Source organism: Colossoma macropomum, unplaced genomic scaffold (genome assembly GCF_904425465.1).
Source record: "Colossoma macropomum unplaced genomic scaffold, Colossoma_macropomum, whole genome shotgun sequence".
Classification (NCBI taxonomy): domain Eukaryota; kingdom Metazoa; phylum Chordata; class Actinopteri; order Characiformes; family Serrasalmidae; genus Colossoma; species Colossoma macropomum.
The window spans coordinates 111,209-130,911 of NW_023494799.1; the positions used below are offsets into that span (position 1 = coordinate 111,209).

General features: G+C 42.4%; 1 protein-coding gene across 1 annotated transcript in view; it reads left to right on the forward strand.

The window, feature by feature from the left end:
• The first annotated feature begins 304 nt into the window (after positions 1-304).
• The window catches only part of LOC118819237 (coxsackievirus and adenovirus receptor homolog), a 23,517-nt gene continuing 4,118 nt past the window's right edge, over positions 305-19,703 (forward strand). The window contains exons 1-5 of the mRNA XM_036586943.1: positions 305-353; positions 450-541; positions 7,683-7,749; positions 8,617-8,786; positions 16,302-16,506. Of these exons, the coding sequence (XP_036442836.1) occupies positions 305-353; positions 450-541; positions 7,683-7,749; positions 8,617-8,786; positions 16,302-16,506 (583 nt within the window). The remainder of the gene's footprint in view (positions 354-449; positions 542-7,682; positions 7,750-8,616; positions 8,787-16,301; positions 16,507-19,703) is intronic.

A 19,703-nucleotide genomic window follows, 5' to 3' on the forward strand; every position in this document is an offset into this window, starting at 1 on the left:
GAATGTACTGGTTCTGCTGACCGTGTGATTCCAGAATTAAAATAGCGTATGTTTATGAGGGAATCTTTCTTTATAAAGTCTTTATTTGATTAGCTTGAAGTCATAAACTGATGGTTGGTATAATGAACATGTTGTTGGTGGTGGTTTCTACAGTGTTTGAGTGCAGCCTTGCTGTAAAAGGCAAGTTAACGTGTCCTGTCTGTAACCTGCACAGCATGTGATTCCACAGTTAGAATATTATATCAATATTTGGAAAGTTAAAGTATACAGATGCTTTCATATTAGAGAAGTATTTGTGCTCAGGATGACAGAAGCTGATTCAACCACCTTAGGAACACTAGATGCAAGTACAGGTACAAATATACACTGAATCTGAATATTTGAGCATTTATTCATGGCACAAAAATTAGAACGTTTGTGAAATTTGTTCCTTTTGTGGACAAAAACAGAGACTGTAAGAGAAGAGGAGGAAGAACTCCCGGTGAGCACTGTGGATGAAGATTATGATGAGGAGCCACTTCCCATGTTGGCCCCTGCTCCTGTGAGTCAATTAAAAATAAAGAAATGGACCAGGGCTAATTCTATATAGGAAACTGAAATATAACAGTCATTTTCTCTCCTTTAGGGTAAAAGGAGAAAAATTGAATACAGTGACCAGCTGATCGGTCTTCTTCGGGTCAGTTTTGAAAAAGACCTCAAGGCAAAGTTTATAACTAAGCAACGGGTTAGTGTCTAATGTCACTTAAAATCAGTAAAGTTTCTGTTATTGAATCTTGCTGTAATTTCAGATTATATAATATTTCATAGGACTGTTGGGTGTAGCACATTATTTTTTATTGTATTCATCTTTGATGTTAACGTTCCAGATCACTGAAGAACTGAACAGAAACCGGGAACTGCTGGAAATATGCAGACACCATGCTCTCACTTTGGACAATGTCCGTACGAAGCTGCGCAAAATGTGCTTTGAATATGGTGATTTTGTGGAACGAGAGCCAACAATCTATCAGAATTTTAAAGACAAAAGACTGAATCAACTTAAATATCTCTGAAATTTCAAGCATTCAGTATAAAACATGTTTGATAATTCTACTCCACAATATGTCACTGTATTACATACACATGGCTGTGTATGAAAAATAAAATCCTCTTTAAATATATAGTGTGTTGTGTGAATGTTAAAATCCATTTACATTCACTGTAAAACTGAAAAATCAATCTAAAGTTGTAAGGTGCTTAAAAAAATGAAGCTCTCTTATACTTTTGGGTTGTCCTGTATTTAAATTGCAAAATACAGTTATTAACATTCTTGTTGATCTTTTTTCTTTAGCCCTTTAAATCTGGCAGAATGTTCCCCAGAACGGTGAGTCCAGTTGTCTTCAACAGTGAGGAGTCAGTAAGATAGTTGTTCCAGTTATTCCAGTTCATGATACCAGAAAATATCTAGACAGAATCTCAAATGGCTCCATGCTCCTTCTGTGCACTATGTAGGCCATTAAATAACGGCTTCTACACCACAATAGTGTATTCTATGTCTAATATAAAACCCTCTATATTCAGCCATAAGCTGAATGACTTCCTGTTCTAAAATTAAATTTCCTATATCATGGAAAATACAAACAAGAAAAATTGTGTAGAAACGGGTCCTTTATTCATCCTGCCATCAGTTTTGACTAAATTCCCTGTACCGCTGCAGCTCACACACCCCCAAAACATCAGAGATCCACCTCCGTGCTTCACAGTAGGGGTGGTGTATGTTTGTCATAGGCCTTGTTGACTCCTCTCCAAACACAGAGTTTATGGTTGTGACCATAAAGTTCAGTTTTGGCCTCATCACTCCAAACAACAAGTTTTGAACCTTGTCTGCTTGGCATATTGTAAGCTGGCTGTTTTGTGGCATTCGCACATTAATGTTTTGTTTCTGGCAACTCAAATCTGCAGCCCATTTTTCTTCAGGTACATATTGTGCATGCTGAAACAGCCTCACCACTTTTTTGCAGAGAAGCCTGTATTTCAGCTGAAGTGTTTTCTGGGTTGTTCTTTGCATCCTGACCAATTTTCATGGCAGTTGTGACTGAAATCTTTGTTTTGAGTTAGAGCAGTACTGGCTTTACTGCTACTTTTAAATCTTTGAATATCTTTTTATATCTTTTTCCTAATTTATTAAGCTCCACTACCTTTTCTCACAGGTCCTTTGACAGTTCTTTTGCTTGACCCATGACAGAGTATCCAGCAAAATCAGTGCAACCCTGGATGAAATGTACAGGCGTCTCTTACGAACTATGAAACTCATCGACTATTTACACACAGACACTAATTAGAATCAATCAAGTCATGGGTGTGGAAACTTACCCTTAAGAGCCATTTAAACTTGAGTGTTTCAACTGGTCTGTAAGGCCAAACACACAAGGTTCTGTAAACTTTTAATTGGTGCCATTTGCATGATTTCAGTTATCATTATGATTTAAAAAGGGCAGACACAAATATGTGATCATAAACGGCTTCATCTGACCACTATTCCTAAATAATAGAAACCTTTTCTGCATGATCAATCACATTTTTCAAGAAATCGCTAATATTTCACAAATTCTGCCAGGGTATGCAAACTTATGAGCAGAACTGCTTACTGTTAATTTGATTGAGTGCGAGCACATTTTTCCCGTTTGTAAAAAGTTGCTGTTTTGTTTGCAAAAAATGTTCATGTGTAGGTTCCCAATATCTGTTTTGGAGACATGCTATGCAGATTTTTGTGCTTTCCCTCATACAACCAAATACAATTAATTAACTAAGGAACACATTTTTCATGTACTTGATCATGTACTTTATGTCCTCACACACACATGTGCCACCACCATTGGCCCTGCAAATGGAACAGTTTAATTTGCATAAAAAGAGAGGAACGTTGGTTAGAGTTCTCTGTTAATTCTCCGTTGTTTTTAATGTTAAGTTTTATTTGGTTTATTTGCTGGCAGATGCTCCATCCACTTCCACAGTCCAGCAGTTACAAGGTACAAACAATGCATGCAGAAGTTAAAGGAATGCTGTCATGTGTGCAGTGAGCAAGGAGGCTGAATGTACTTGCAAGCACACTTTAAAGAACAAAACAGACCATTAGAAACATTAAACACAAAATAACGAACTACTAAGCTTAACAAACACTTTGAGCAAACCAAACACGAGGTCGTCACACAACAGCTACACCTAACAAAGTGACGAGTAGATCAGACAAACACTGACTGAAACGAAAAGCTTCATAAAGGCTAGAACGAATGGGGAACACCTGATAGAGGGAGGAGACAGACTACAGACAGGTGAGGATCCTAATAGCAAAGGTGGGGAAAGGGCGGAGCACAAGAACCAAAACAAAAACACAAGCACATGGCTACAAAACAGAGCAAGAAACAGACACAGGAACAAAGGGGAACCGTGACAGATAATAAAATCTAATTTCCATAGTAGTTTTCCGCCAAATGTAGGCTAGTCAATCAGTTTAGTTTTACGCTGGATCTACACTGGACTGGGTGCCGATATTCATTGTGGACAAATGCAGTTGAAAATATAAGCACAGCCTCAAATTTTAATACACTTTTTGTTTATTTCACAGCAGATGCTCCAACTTCCAGTGACCAGCAAGGTGGTTTCTGAGACTATTACTTGTCTTTGTGTTTTTATTCCTATTGTGAAGTATGGGGGAGCCACTAGAATCACTCAAACAATGCAAACACTCTTCATCATTATTATTAGTCCTAATTATTTATAATAACTTGTACATCAGTCGCTCCTTTTTAATGTTGTTACTGGTGCACTCATTAAGCTTTATATAATTGGTTTAATTTATTTATTGGTTGCTTTGCAGAAATTCTGAGGTTATTTGAGACCTTTGAAAGAAGAGTCCTGCTGAAAAATAACACAAATGTAAGAGGAATTTAGGGACGCCATCGAGAGATTACTGGAGAAGAGCACAGGTCAGCCAAGTACCTCCAGTGACACATCAGAGATCTTAAATGAGCCATGTAAATCAACAGAGGACTTGGAAGGCCTGTGCAGTAGACTGCAAGATCCTGCATACCGTAAAAAGATGGTGCGTACCGAGATTTTATTACATACAACAATAACTTTCTGTTTAAAACCTACAAGAGATGCGAAACAGAGCCCACCATTCGTGATACTTGAGCCATGATATGCTGATGCTGCAATATCAAAGGACTGTTCTACATGTTTTACTGTTCTACAACCCCATTTCCGAAAATGTTGGGACGCTGTGCAAAATGTAAATAAAAACAGAATGCAATGATTTGCAAATCATTTAAAATCTATGTTTATCTCAAAATAGTACCGAGACAACAATGTTGAAAGTGAGAAATCGTATTGTTTTATGAAAAATCTATGCCCGTTTTGAATGTAATGCCAACAACATGTTCCAAAAAAGTTGGGACGGGGGCAACAGAAGGCTGGTAAAGTTATGTAATGCTAAAAAAAACACCTGGTGGTTGATTGGCAACATTTGCGTAATGAAACAAAAATATGATAAAGGAGACCCTGAACTGATGAGCAGCTGAAATCCTGTATCAAATAAGAACAGGAAAACATTTCCCTTTCAGAACTACAGCAGCGTCTCCTCAGTTCCCAAACGCTTACAGAAGAAGAGGTGATGAAACACAGTGGTAAACAGGCCCCCGTCCCAACTTTTTTGGAATGTGTTGTTGGCATCAAATTCAAAAAGGGTATATATTTTGCAAAAAACAATAAAATTTCTCAGTTTCGATATTTGATATGTTGTTTTTGTATTGTTTTCACTGTTATTTTATGGTTCAGCTTGTCCTGAATAATTTGCAGTAGTAGGAGATAATGTTTAGGCATTTTGCCCAGAGGATGGAACCCGTTCTTGGCGGCACTGGGTGAGCATACTTTCCTGTCTAACCCTAATCAATATTGAGTTAACTGATGGTCTCACTAGAAAGAAACAGCGCCGTCTTGTGAATTAGTCTTATAACGAGCAAAACACAGATTAAAATTTAAAATTGTAATAATTACATAATAAAATATGGATACTTGGGCCTACATATATCAAAACTATTTAAATCCAAAATGTCGCAATACTGTACTTTATTGTTTTTTCCTCTATACATTAATATAATTGTTTGTCTCCGGGGGGGGCGGCAGCTTGGGAGATGCTGTATGGAGGATGCAACTCCCTGTGGTCTGAATACAGTTTGAAAGGAAGAAAAGGACAATGATCTTTTGAGTGACTCCCCATCAATGATGTTATCATACGGAAGTTTGATCCCTCAGAAGAATTACAGGTTAAATTAAGTTCCATTATAATATTATTGTTCCTATTAAGATAATGTTGGTAAGAATTTATTAAGATATTGCCCAGTTTTATCAGACAAAATATCGGAAAAAACCTAAATTAAATATAATAAATTGTGATGATGATGATGGTGGTGATGATTATTATTACTATTATTATTATCATTATTATTTTATCTCTTGATCAGTATATAGGGCTCTCTTATAGAAATCTGTAGTGTGGAATGCAACTTCACGTTTTCCTGGTTATCACCGCTTCCATTGAAAATAAGTGTTAATGAGTATATAATCACACGTGTGAGTATTTTGGACTAAAGATTTATGAGGGGAAAAACTCAAACCGCGTTCCTTTTTCGTTTTTGTGTGTGTTTTGGAAACCTGATTTGCATTTTTGAGTTAAAACCTAAATTCTGAATTAAACTGCTTTATGTACAAAAATAGTCTTTAATTATGAGGCGTTTAAGCATTTAAGCCTAAAACTGTCTTGCACACCTCACAAATCTTTGGAATGGCCCCAATCCCTTCATATGTGTTCATTTTATGCCTCATTTTATGCCACAACTTACTAACTTAATAACATTTACATAGCTTTAGCAGTAACATAGAAGAGTAGATCTATAAACAATTCAAAACACAAGAAACGATTAAAGGATGTTCCATAAACATCCCCTCGTAGTCCTCTGGATGTTTCCCGGTGGTCCTGCAAATGTCCTATAAGAACGTCCCCTCTACCATTTTGGCGACCCTACAAAAAAAACCTCCAGAGGACGTTCGCAGTGTTGGTGCGGGGACGTTCTCGGGACCTATTATTTTTTTATTTTTTTATTAAAGGATTCACACAATAACATAACCTACAACAACCAGCTGCCAGGGTGGTGCTTACACGTTAAATAAATCATAATCAACATATAATTCTGAAGTCCTTTCTGCTTTCTTCTTTTTTATATTTTTTAAAGAGGTGCCATATTCCTTAAGCTCACAGAGGAAATGTGTAAAGGTTGGCTTATAATCAGACCATCTCTTCTTAATAATTAAGTATTGTACAAAAAGAAATACTTTAACATCTAATCTGTCCATAGAAAAAGAAATAATAACATCTGAAACATCCAGTGTAGCACAGTGTCCAGGCTTTCTTCTCACAAAGTTTTCCACATCAATCCAGAACACTTCAGTATGAGTGCACTGGAAAAACAGATGGATAATTGATTCCTTTTCCAAACCACAAAAGGTGCAGGACATTCATTACTAACTCTAAATCTCTCCAAAACACCTTTAACAGGGTAGATGTGTCAAATTTTAAATGTCACTTTATTTTATTATTCATACAATATTTATCACAAATTGTCCATGTTTTATTCCAATTTATGTTCCCAAATTCAAAAGACCAACATGGTTGTTTATAAATTCTTTCATTAGATATTACATTCCTAATAAACCTGTTTGTACTTTTATATTTAGGGATATCAGTGACCCCAATAAAAAGCCCATCCCTAAAACATCCATGTCATTATTTGCTGAACCCTTGAGAAGCTGTGAGATTTGTTGTGGTTTAGTGTCAAAAACTACAGCATATTCTTTAGGTGTGACCGGCGCTCCAAATTCACTATACGTCAACAAAAAGCCATCAGCGTTCAAAAGTTGTTTCACTGATATTATTATCAAACCATTTTTTAAAAAAAGATTTATTCTTAAAATGGACATTCCTGTTATTCCAAATAATACCTCTGTGAGGGGAAACTTATGCTTATAAGCCAGTGTCCAAGCTAGTAGAGCCTGATTATGAAATGTGGACAGTTTAACAGGTCATTTTTCAATCTTATAGTCACATCTCAGCAAGAATTCTACACCACCCATCACATTAAACCAGTACTTTGGAAATGTGTTCCATATATTATTTTTTTCTTGAGTGAGCCTAATAAGCCAGTTAACTGTGAATGTATTATTTAAGGTTTCATAACCTTGCTGTATATTCCACGCTCTACTCCAAACCGAGCAGTCGTACCAGCTGCTAACCTCACTGAGGGGAACAGACGTTATATGGAGCTTTAATAGTTTTAAGGAGGAAATCTCCAAAACCAAAGGCCGGAGCCGCTCGGGACCTGGTTTTGGTAGCTGGGTTTGAACTTCCCTTGACGCGACCCTCTCTGGGGCATGAGCCAATCACAGTGCAGAGGGGCGGCGCCTGTCGTAAAACAGGTGGAGAGAAAGGGCAGCACTCTGATTGGTCCATTTTGTCATGCCACGTGATCCGATTCCAGCCAGAATCCACCTGGGTGTGTCTGATGATGCTCCGGGAGAAGAAACGAGGGCGAGGGAGAGAAAAACTCAGTAATTTATGAGTTTAAAGTCCGAATTTCTCTCACTTTCAGGACAAACTCGCGCTGATGAAGCTGACCACCTCCGCGCTGCTCTGCCTGCTGGCGGTTTGGACTGCAGGTGAGTCGAACCGGATTAAACTTGATTTGTTTACTGACCGGTGTTGTGCCGAATTCCGACTCCCCGGCAGAATCCGACTCCCCCTCGCGTGCACGCGCTTCTCGTAAACTGTAGTGCTGTGCTGATGTGATAATACGCTAGTGTTTTTATTTACTACTGTAGTGCTGCGCTGATGTGATAATACGGTAGTGTTTTTATTTATTACTGTAGAGCTGATGTGATAATACGGTAGTGTTTTTATTTACTACTGTAGTGCTGCGCCGATGTGATAATACGGTAGTGTTTTTATTTATTACTGTAGAGCTGATGTGATAATACGGTAGTGTTTTTATTTATTACTGTAGTGCTGTGCTGATGTGATAATACGCTAGTGTTTTTATTTATTACTGTAGTGCTGTGCTGATGTGATAATACGGTAGTGTTTTTATTTATTACTGTAATGCTGTGCTGATGTGATAATACGGTAGTGTTTTTATTTATTACTGTAGTGCTGTGCTGATGTGATAATACGCTAGTGTTTTTATTTATTACTGTAGTGCTGTGCTGATGTGATAATACGGTAGTGTTTTTATTTATTACTGTAGTGCTGATGTGATAATACGGTAGTGTTTTTATTTATTACTGTAGTGCTGTGCTGATGTGATAATACGCTAGTGTTTTTATTTATTACTGTAGTGCTGTGCTGATGTGATAATACGGTAGTGTTTTTATTTATTACTGTAGTGCTGCGCTGATGCTATGTATTACTGTAACACTGTATTGATGTCTGTGTGTGTTTTGTAGTGTGTAGTGTGTGTTCAGAAACTCTCTCTGACAGCTGTAACTTCGTGTGTGTGTGTGTGTGTGTGTGTGTGTGTGTGTGTGTAGGTTCAGTATGTGGATTGGAGATCAACTCCACTGGACCAACCTTCATAGAGAAGGCCAATGGTGAAAGTGTGAAGCTGGACTGTCACTTCACTCTGGCTGCAGAGGACTCTGGACCGCTGTGGATTGAGTGGACAATCAAACCTTCGGACAACTGGGAAGAGGACATGGTGGTGAGTGTGTGTTAATGTGTGTGTAAGTGTGTTTGAGTATGTGAGTTGTTCTCACAGTGTGTTTGAAAACTATATGAATGTCAGCGACTGACCATCTGTTGGCTGTGAATATTGGCGACTGACCGTCTTTCGGCTGTGTCGGCGACTGACCGTCTGTCAGCTGTGTTTGTGAATGACCGTCTGTCGGCTGTGAGTGTTGGTGACTGACCGTCTGTCGGCTGTGAGTGTCGGTGACTGACCGTCTGTCGGCTGTGAGTGTCGGTGACTGACTGTCTGTCGGCTGTGAGTGTCGGTGACTGGCTGTCTGTCGGCTATGAGTGTCGGTGACTGTCGGCTGTGAGTGTCGGTGACTGACTGTCTGTCGGCTGTGAGTGTCGGTGACTGACTGTCTGTCGGCTGTGAGTGTCGGTGACTGGCTGTCTGTTGGCTGTTAGTGTCGGTGACTGACCGTCTGTTGGCTGTGAGTGTCGGTGACTGACTGTCTGTCGGCTGTGAGTGTCTGTGACTGACTGTCTGTCGGCTGTGAGTGTCTGTGACTGACTGTCTGTCGGCTGTGAGTGTCGGTGACTGACCGTGTCTCAGCTGTGAGTGTCTGTGACTGACTGTCTTTCGGCTGTGAGTGTCGGTGACTGGCTGTCTGTCGGCTGTGAGTGTCTATGACTGGCTGTCTGTCGGCTCTGAGTGTCTGTGACTGACTGTCTGTCGGCTGTGAGTGTCTGTGACTGACCGTGTCTCAGCTGTGAGTGTCTGTGACTGACTGTCTTTCGGCTGTGAGTGTCTGTGACTGGCTGTCTGTCGGCTGTGAGTGTCTGTGACTGGCTGTCTGTCGGCTTTGAGTGTCGGTGACTGTCTGTCGGCTGTGAGTGTCGGTGACTGGCTGCCTGTCGGCTATGAGTGTCGGTGACTGGCTGTCTGTCGGCTGTGAGTGTCGGTGACTGACTGTCTGTCGGCTGTGAGTGTCGGTGACTGACTGTCTTTCGGCTGTGAGTGTCTGTGACTGGCTGTCTGTCGGCTTTGAGTGTCTGTGACTGGCTGTCTGTCGGCTGTGAGTGTCGGTGACTGACTGTCTGTCCGCTGTGAGTGTCTGTGACTGGCTGTCTGTCGGCTGTGAGTGTCTGTGACTGATTAATTTGTGGACACAAACACACACACAGTTAGTGGAGTTTAAAGCTCACAGTTAAAGCTGGAGCTCACAGTTAAGCTGAATGGTGTAGATACACTGGTCAACTATAGAGATCTGACCTTAAAGCTAGAATGTTCCTCTTGAAGATACGCTGGTAAAGCACAGAGATCTGTGCTGTGTTCTTATAGTGGCCAGTCTTCACGGCCAGGCTGTGTTCACTGAGACTGTATTGTGTTCTTATGGAGGTCGGTCTGTACGGCCAGGCTGTGTTCACTGAGTCTGTACTGTGTTCTTATAGCGGCCAATCTGCACGGCCAGGCTATGTTCACTGAGTCTGTACTGTCTTCTAGTGGCCGGTCTGTACGGCCAGGCTGTGTGCACTGAGTCTGTACTGTGTTCTTATAGCGGCCAATCTGCACGGCCAGGCTGTGTTCACTGAGTCTGTACAGTGTTCTTATAGTGGCCAATCTGCACGGCCAGGCTGTGTGCACTGAGTCTGTACTGTCTTCTAGTGGCCGGTCTGTACGGCCAGGCTGTGTGCACTGAGTCTGTACTGTGTTCTTATGGTGGTCATTCTGTACGGCCAGGCTGCGTTCACTGAGTCTGTACTGTGTTCTTATAGCAGCCGGTCTGTATGGCCAGGCTGTGTTCACTGAGTCTGTACAGTGTTCTTATGGTGGTCATTCTGTATGGCCAGGCTGTGTTCACTGAGTCTGTACAGTGTTCTTATGGTGGTCATTCTGTATGGCCAGGCTGTGTTCACTGAGTCTGTACTGTGTTCTTATAGTGGTCGGTCTGTATGGCCAGGCTGTGTTCACTGAGTCTGTACTGTGTTCTTATGGTGGTCATTCTGTATGGCCAGGCTCCACTGTTCACTGAGTCTGTACTGTGTTCTTATGGTGGTCATTCTGTATGGCCAGGCTCCACTGTTCACTGAGTCTGTACTGTGTTCTTATGGTGGTCATTCTGTATGGCCAGGCTCCACTGTTCACTGAGTCTGTACTGTGTTCTTATGGTGGCCATTCAGTACGGCCAGGCTGTGTTCACTGTTCATTGTCTGTTATCATATAATCTACTGTACTGTTTCCAAGAGGTGAGCAGAAGGTAAATCTCCCTAAAGAGTCCCCTCGTAACCTACCGCTGACAATGTACAGACCCAGACTCTGACAGAGCTGCAGGAGGTCCTTTCCGTTTTGTTCACCTGTGAATCCGAATTGTATCGGGGAGGTTGGTGATATTTCCTGGGTGTTGGTGTCTGAATATATAATTGTTACCTTGCTCTGTGTTGAAGTCAGGTAGAGATCCAGTGTGAGCATTCAGGTCCCCACAGATCAGCACACTTCCCTGGGCCTGGAAGCTGCTAATCTGATGGTGCAGACTGGGGAGAATGTCTTCATTATAATAAGGGGATTCACTGGGAGGGATGTAGACTGTGCATAAGAAAAGGTCTTTTGGAGTGTCGGTGATTTCCTTTTTAATTTTAAGCCATATGTGTGATTTTTCAAGTTTCAGCGGGACTATGAATTTGGATAGCTCTGATTTGTACCAGATAATAATTCCACCTGAATCTCTACCTTGATATGAGGGTGTTAAACAGAGGGAATGATGATTTCTTTGTAGTTTGTGGGACAGTGAGTGATGCTGTCTGATTTACACCAGGTTTCCTGTAGGATGATAATGTCAGTGTTTTTTGTGGTTTTTGTAAGTTCATGGTTTTTACTTTTGTATCCAAACAGAGATGATTTTATGCCCTGACTGTTCCACATAGAAGTAGATAAGGGTTTCATTTTTAACATGAATGCAAGTACAAATAAAATAGATTTTAAAAGGAGATAAACCTGTGTAAGTGAGGGGGACTATTGGTGTGTGTAACATATAGACAGTCATTAATAAACTATGTAATTACAGTCTCATAGTGTGAGCAGTGAACTCAGAACTTAGCTCAGCAGTTTGGTGCATATGAGATTGAGCAGCTGTTTGATCTCGCCCAGGTCTGTAGTGCTTGTGGAGGCCGGATTCTTCACTACATTGGCATAGCTCTGCTTCAGCGGCTGCCTGCTGGGGCTGGGGACTGGTAGTGGGTGCATTTTGCTGGTCGGTGGTGGGCGGGTTGCTGGGCTAGGTGTGGTGTGTCTGTGCAGGTTGGTGGTCCGGCGAGCTGGGGTTGCTCTGGGGGTGGAAAGGCTGTGCGGAGGCAGGGGGTGGTAGTGATGAATGATAGGGTGCGCGCTGATCTTTCTGGGTGATGGAGTTGTCTGGCTGCATGTAGGCTGGGTGATCTGCTGTTTCGTAGGGGGCTGCCGGAGCTGCGTCCAAGGGCCACATCTTTTAGGTTTTTGGCAAAGGTGCCCACAAAGTCTTTGGATAGGTGGACATTAGGGGTGGGAATCTCTAGGCACCTCACGATTCGATTCGATTCGATTACGATTCAGAGGGCTGCGATGCGATTATAAAACGATTATCGATGCATCTTCTATACAGGATTTTTCTTTTCCTACTGTCTGAGGACTTGGTAGTTTTAAAGCAAAGTATTTGTAATGATCCATAATGAATTTATTTCCAATATCTTTTATTAATAAAATCAAATGGAAGTGATGTGGCAAGTGAACAAGAAGGCTCTCGTTCAGTGGTCTTGTTTGGAGCGCATTAGACTGTAGCGGGACAAGGCCTCAAAAGCACCTAATTTCCCACTTACCGTAAGACACGGGTATTTTAATTCAATTCAAGTGAGAGCTTGACCATGGTCCAGGGAACCAAACCAAATTGAAGTTTTTCATATGCACACCATGACAGAGATGACTGTAATAAAGGGTTATTTATTGATAGAGGTATATAAACATAAAGCAATCGATTACAAAGGTATATAGGTACTAAATATTGGACTACTAGTTATGGAAAAAACAGAGATATTGAATATACTGAACAAAAGTACTAAGATTAGCTGATTTTCCAAATTATGTGGCTTTTGAGCAGCAAGCAGAACAACCCTGACACTAGTGTGAAGCTGGCCTAAGTATCAATAAAGAAAAGCAAAATCACAGTGAGACTGAGACCACAAAGGGCAGTGCGAGTGAATCTACGACCTGGATGCCTCAGAGCTGCGGGGATGCGCATGTCGCGTTGAGGGGAAGAGAGGCCGCTGCTGGCATGGGCTGGAGCAGGGTCCGCAGGTCAAAGGTCAAAGCTGCTGGATGCCTCAGTGCCGTGTTGATGCGCGTGCCACGTTGAGGAAGAGAAGCCACTGCTCACACAGGCTAGGAAGGGTCTGCAGGTCAAAGGCAAGGCCGCTTGAGGTGCAAGCCCTTGGTCAACGCTTTGGACCGGACCCCACTGGCAAGGCAGGCTTCCGGCGACGCTTGGCGGCCTCTCCGGTGAGGAGCGCAGATCTTCTTCTTGGCGATGGAGGCAGGCGGTGGTCGGAGCAGGCTCTTGATGTGGATTTCAGTCAGCACTGTTTTGCCTCTGTTTCTGTTCTAAAACTAGGTTCTGAGCGGCCTGTCGTTGGCAGTTAGACTTTCAAAATAGATTGACGAAACTTGAAAAACAAATGCAGCCAGATGCAGCTCTTCAATAGTCTAACCTTACAGTTACAACACTTTAAGATTACTGAGTAAATGAAACAAAACGGATTAAGACACAAGACAAACAACTAACATTTAAGATCTGCAGAACTTAGCTAAAGTGCAAAACGAGGAGAACGGGCTTCTCTACTTGGAGTTTCATTAAGATTACATGTTGGCTGTCTCGCTCCCTTCAGGGCCAACTTTCCCTGTCCTTCTGTTTCTTCTTCTCGTTCTCCCCACTGTTTCTCTTCCTTGCTTTAAAGAAAGAACTTTGAGGGGCGGAGCCAAGGCAGAGCTAAGGCGGGGAAAAAGTTTTGGTTGGTTTGTTAGGTTACCTATAATGAATATGCAATTTCTTTGAATGCTGCTCAAGTGTCACATAATCCTTTGGAGATTCTGGGTGTGGTTACACTTAAGTAAAAGAAGCATGCAATTTTACCTATAAAACATTATTGTTTCCATAGTGACTATTGCAAATGACTATGGAGCTTACAGATCATTATCCCTTAACGTAAACCATGATATGGTTACATACAATAAGTTGAATCCTTAACCATTCTAGTCATATAAGAAGTAGGAACTGCTTAGACAAAAGAATTAAAATGTTAAGACAATTTCGTGGTTATACGTCACATTACTATTTCTAAACAGTGCTTACATGAACGGTTACATAATAACTCAGAGTAAAATAAGTGAATACGTAATCATCAATAATTCTGTAGATATGTTGGGAGAAACTCTATGATTAAAGTGTACATAGTCACACAAGCTATACACTTTAGAATCCTACTTCTAATAACACTACAAGAAGACTTGCGAGAAAAGCAGATATATAAGATTAACAGTGATCACGAAATACATGGGTTGTTTCTCAAACAAAAGAAAAAGAAAAATTATATAATGGGTGAAATGAATATAGTTGTGAATGATCAAAGATCAATACAATAACCTAGATCAGTGAGGAAGGATTACAATCCAAGAATCAAAATAACTACTAGAATATAAAAGAACATAGTGTAGAAAGTTAGGTATTAATTCCCTTTGGCAGGGATTAATCAATTCACGTCTGACAAGGCAACATGTTAACAGTAACAGAGGTGTTCTTCACAGTTTGATAAAGGAAAGGCATTTGATTGATACTTGATTAAAGATCACATTGTGAATAATTTGCCAGAAAGCAGGGCTCTCAGGAGCCTAGCCTCTGCACAGACCCCAAATTTATGATACTGAAGGAATGCACTTAAGAGTATCTGGCCACACCGAGGGGTCTGCTCAGGGATCCGTGAGGTCTCAACAGTCCCCTCACCCAGAGTTGATTGGTGGGCCATGTTTGGCCTTTGTTTTAGATAAGATGTCTCTCTTTGTGGGGGAAGGTGAGCTGTATGGGTGTGAGAGAGAGGGAAAGGAATTTTCAGAAGTCACAATTTATCAGTATTCCAAAATTTACTTCAGTGATGTCCAAAGGTCTCTTCAGGATGTTTATAAAGGGGTGGCATGACGTTCCATTATGTTGCCCTTAAACTGTTAGTCAAAAGAAAAAGAAAGTCTTCAGACCTCTGGGTCAAAGTAGGTCTGTTCTGAGGTGAGCCGTGATAAAATGCGGTTACAGTGAAATAAGATCCGGTGGTAATGGGTGTCCACGCAGCACGTTACAGTCGTCCTCCCCGTTTTCTTCGGTGATTTTATAACTTCGGTTTTGGTCTCGCTGTAGAGGGTGGAGATCGCTGTGTCAATAAAATATCTTTGAGACGTGACGTGTGCAACTTAGCGCGAAAGCCCTGTTTCGCAACGACTGAGAACTGGCAGACTGCAGGTCACATAGCAATGATGCGTTATTCGCATTTACATGCAGTGCAGTTGGTTTCCTTGTACGTTAAATCTGCAACGAGAGACTGTCAAACACTAAAAAGTTGCGAGGCTGAAGTTGCTTCTCTTTAGTATTTCCCCGGTCCACCTTAAATAGTGTCGCATTTGCATTCGGCGCCTCAGTCAGAATTTAAGGTGGAATGGGAAAATTCAAACAAGAAGCTGGAGAATAAGAAGCGACTTCAGCCTCGTAAAACAGCCGAACGCTGAGAGACTTTTTACAATAAGCTGATCAACTTTTGAGGACAAGTTTTCTGGCGGAAAGGAGAGGAACGCGGCTAAAGCTAAAGCTTAAAGCAGAGCAAAGTAAGTCTGCGCTCTTGTTTATATTGTTTAGCCTAAACTAGCATCGCAATGCATCTAAGAATCGATTTTTTCCCCGCACCCCTAGTGGACATGGTCGTGGAGGCTGTGCAAGCTGAGGTTGGGATGGTGTGCCAGGTGTACATTGGCCATAAAGGCGCATCCATGGGAGATTTCTGCGTTTATCTTCTGGATGGTAGCAGGGTGGAAATCTCTCCGGGGCAGGATGGTGGAGATGGTGATCTTGGTGGAGGGGAAGGTCTGAGTGGCGGTCTGTGCTACTCTCCTCACGCACTCTGCTGCTCTTTCCTGCTGTGCCCTTAGGTCGTTTGTGCCAGTGTGGACAATTACATGGCTTTTCTCACAGGAGATGACATGAGTGAGGATCTGAATTGCGTTACTGGTTCTGGGACTCCAGACTACAGGTGCTGGCACAGAGTGAGCGGGTCTTGGTTTGGAGTGAGCAGGTTCTGTTACGTAATGTATTTATTTATTAATGTTTATAATTGTTGTACACTGTTTACTCTGAATTATTCAGTGTCTACAATGAATTATTGACTACAATAAATTATTTAATATCTACTATGAATTATTCATTAATTATTTTATCTTCTCTTTCTCTCTCTCTCTCTCTCTCTCTCTCTCTCTCTCTCTCTCTAGGTGATCGTGTATTCGGGTTATCGGCTCTATGAGAATTACTATCCTCCTCTGAAGGGCCGAGTTCACTTTGACTCTCTCAACCCGAAGAACGGCGATGCCTCCATAAACCTCCTGAGACTGGAAGCGTCTGACACCGGATCCTACTGGTGCAAAGTGAAGAAGCTTCCTGGCATCCGCAGCAGGAAAGTCCTGCTCACCGTTTTGGGTGAGTTCAGCACTGACGGCCCTGTCGTCTCCACGGTTACTGGAGCGTCTCTGTCACAACGGCACTCTCACGTTGAATAACATTAGTGTGATTTCACCACCTGATCATCTCAGTGTCACTGTAAATCTCCTCATTTAACAGCATTAATCTCACAACTTCACCTCTGATATTACCGTCTGTGTTTGATCTCATAATGTAATGAAATTAGTATTAACTTAATCTCTTTTCTTTTGATCTTTTTTCTCATTTCTCAGTTTTCCTCTGATGATCTCATGATTTTGACTTTGTTGATCTCGTTTCATTTCAGTTTCGCTTCATTTCTCCGCATCGTCGTCTGATTGGCTGAGACTCGGCTGGTGTGTGTGTGAGTGTGTGTGTGAGAAACTGCAGCTGGTCGTTTGTGTTGATAAAACACTCACACGGAAGAAATCTGATTATTATCGGATTATTGAGTGCATGTAAACGCACTCGCTGTCTCAGTCATCATGCAGTGAGTTCATAACCATTTCATGTAGCAACTTTCTGTGAGGGAGCTTTTAGAGGTGGACGTCTGGTTCCTATCATCACCACTGTGAACAGTTCACGATAAGTTTCTCTAGAACAGAGCATTTCACACCAAACCACTCTGAACGACTCTGTTTACATCTTAACCCTTTAATTAAGTAAAATTTTTTGAAAAATTGGTGAAATTCACTGTTAATTGCCCTTAAAAGTTCCTGATTGGCTAAGAGAGAGTACAGCCCAACCACAAAGGTCAGAAACAGGAGGCAGAGAGTTGAGACCTTGCCAGGTGTTGGTCACTGTGACTCGAGTTGACACTCACCAAGATTGTGTAAATATGCAGGGCTGTGGCTGTGAGGGGGCTGGAATAGTTGAACACAGTAATTGAAGGGCGTCCATGCAGTTTTGGCTATGAAAGGAATGTGTTCAACTGCACTGACTGAGCGGGAGCAGCAGGGCTGTCCTGCAGTGACCACGCTTTCTCTCCTCTGTCTCTACCTCACCTGTCCTGCAGTCTCTCTCTCCTCTGTCTCTTCCTTACCTGTCCTGCACTCACACTCCCCCCCCCTCTCTACCTCACCTGTCCTGCAGTCTCTCTCTCCTCTGTCTCTTCCTTACCTGTCCTGCACTCACACCCCCCCTGTCTCTACCTAACCTGTCTTGCAGTCTCTCTCCGCTGTCTCTACCTCACCTGTCCTGCAGTCTCTCTCTTCTCTGTCTCTACCTCACCTGTCCTGCAGTCTCTCTCTTCTCTGTCTCTGCCTCACCTGTCCTGCAGTACATTTACATTTACATCATTTAGCAGACACTCTTATCCAGAGGGACTTACAAAAAGTGCTTTGTCTGTCCAGAGAAAGTATCTTCGCTAGTTCCCAATAGGTTAGAGAGAAAGCCAGTCCTGAGCTCAGATACTGCTAGAATCAGAAAGTCATTGACACCTAGAGAAAAAGGAACAGAGTTAAACACAGAGCAGTGCAATGCAATGCAATACAATACATTATATAAGTGCTGTACAATACATTACAATCAATACTTAATTCAGTGCTCATTTAAGTGCTGTATAAAAAGGTGAGTCTTCAGTCTGCGTTTGAAGACAGCGAGAGACTCTGCTGTACGGACAGCCAGTGGGAGTTCATTCCACCACCTGGGTGCCAGCACAGAGAACAGTCTTGATGCTTGCCTTCCGCGCACTTTGAAGGATGGCGGGTCAAGCCGAGCTGTACTCGAAGGGCTCGTGGTACAGTTCGAGTTTTGACCATTGCCATCAAGTAGGGAGGGGCTGGTCCATTTTTGGCTTTGTAGGCAAGCATAAGGGTTTTAAATCTGATGCAGCTACAGGAAGCCAGTGAAGGGAGCGCAGCAGTGGGGTGACATGGCTGAACTTTGGGAGACTGAAGACAAGCCGAGCTGCTTCATTCTGGATGAGTTGCAGAGGCCTGATGGCCGCATCGGAAGACCAGCCAAGAGCGAGTTGCAGTAGTCAAGCCTTGAGATGACAAGAGACTGCACTAGCACCTGGGTGGCCTCTCGAATGAGAAAGGGTCGGATCCTCCGGATGTTGAACAGCAGAAATCTGCATGACCGAGTTAGGTTCGCAATGTGAGTCGAGAACGATAATTGGCCATCCAGAACCACACCAAGACTTCTTGCCTCTACAGATGGGACAATCAGAGAGTTCTCGAATGAGATGGCAAGATCATGATGAGGACCTGTAGTTGCAGGGATGAATAGCAGCTCAGTCTTACTAGAATTGAGCTTCAGGTGGTGAGCTGCCATCCATGAAGAGATGTCAGACAGACATGCCGAGATCCAACTGGAAACCTCTGTGTCAGAGGGTGAGAAAGAAAGCATTAGTTGAGTGTCATCAGACAGTGATAAGAGAAGCCATGAGATGATATTACATTGCCAAGAGAGCTAGTGCAAAGAGAAAAGCCCACAAGGCTCGGTGCTGGGTCCCCTTCTCTATGTTACCTGATAAGAGCGATCCTCCAGATAGGACTTGAACCACTTCCACGCAGAGCCAGTGATTCCAAGGTTGGTGAGGACGTCCAGAAGGATTGTGTGGTTGACCGTGTCAAAAGCTGTTGAGAGGTCAAGAAGAATCAGGACAGATGACAGACTGGCTGATCTTGCTGACTGGGGCTTCTCTGTCACTGCTATAAGAGCAGTTTCTGTTGAGTGCGCTGGTTTGAAGCCAGACTGGTTGGGGTCCTGGAGCTGGTTCTGTGTGAGAAAGAGAGACAGTTGATTATAGATTGCATGTTCAAGAATTTTTGAAAGGAAAGAAAGGAGTGATACCGGTCTGTAGTTGTTGACATCAGAGCTGTCAAGCGTGGGCTTCTTCAGGATGGGAAGTACTCTTGCAGTCTTCAAGTTGATGGAACTTCACCTGATGACAAGGACTTGTTAATGAGAAAAGTGATGAAGGGCAGTAGATCCTTTGAGATTGACTGGAGCAATGCAGATGGAATGGGATCCAGCGAGCAGGTTGTTGGGTTACTGGATTTGATAAGTTGAAAGACAGCATCTGTGGAAAGAGAAGAAAAACAGTTTAAGGGATTGAGAACGAGAGGAGGAGGTCTAGTGAAAGGAGTGGGGACAGAGGGAAAAGACTGGCGGATTCTATCAACCTTCTCCTCAAAGAAGGTGACAAAATCCTCAGGAGTGAGAGAAGAGGGTGGAGGGGGAGGAGGAGG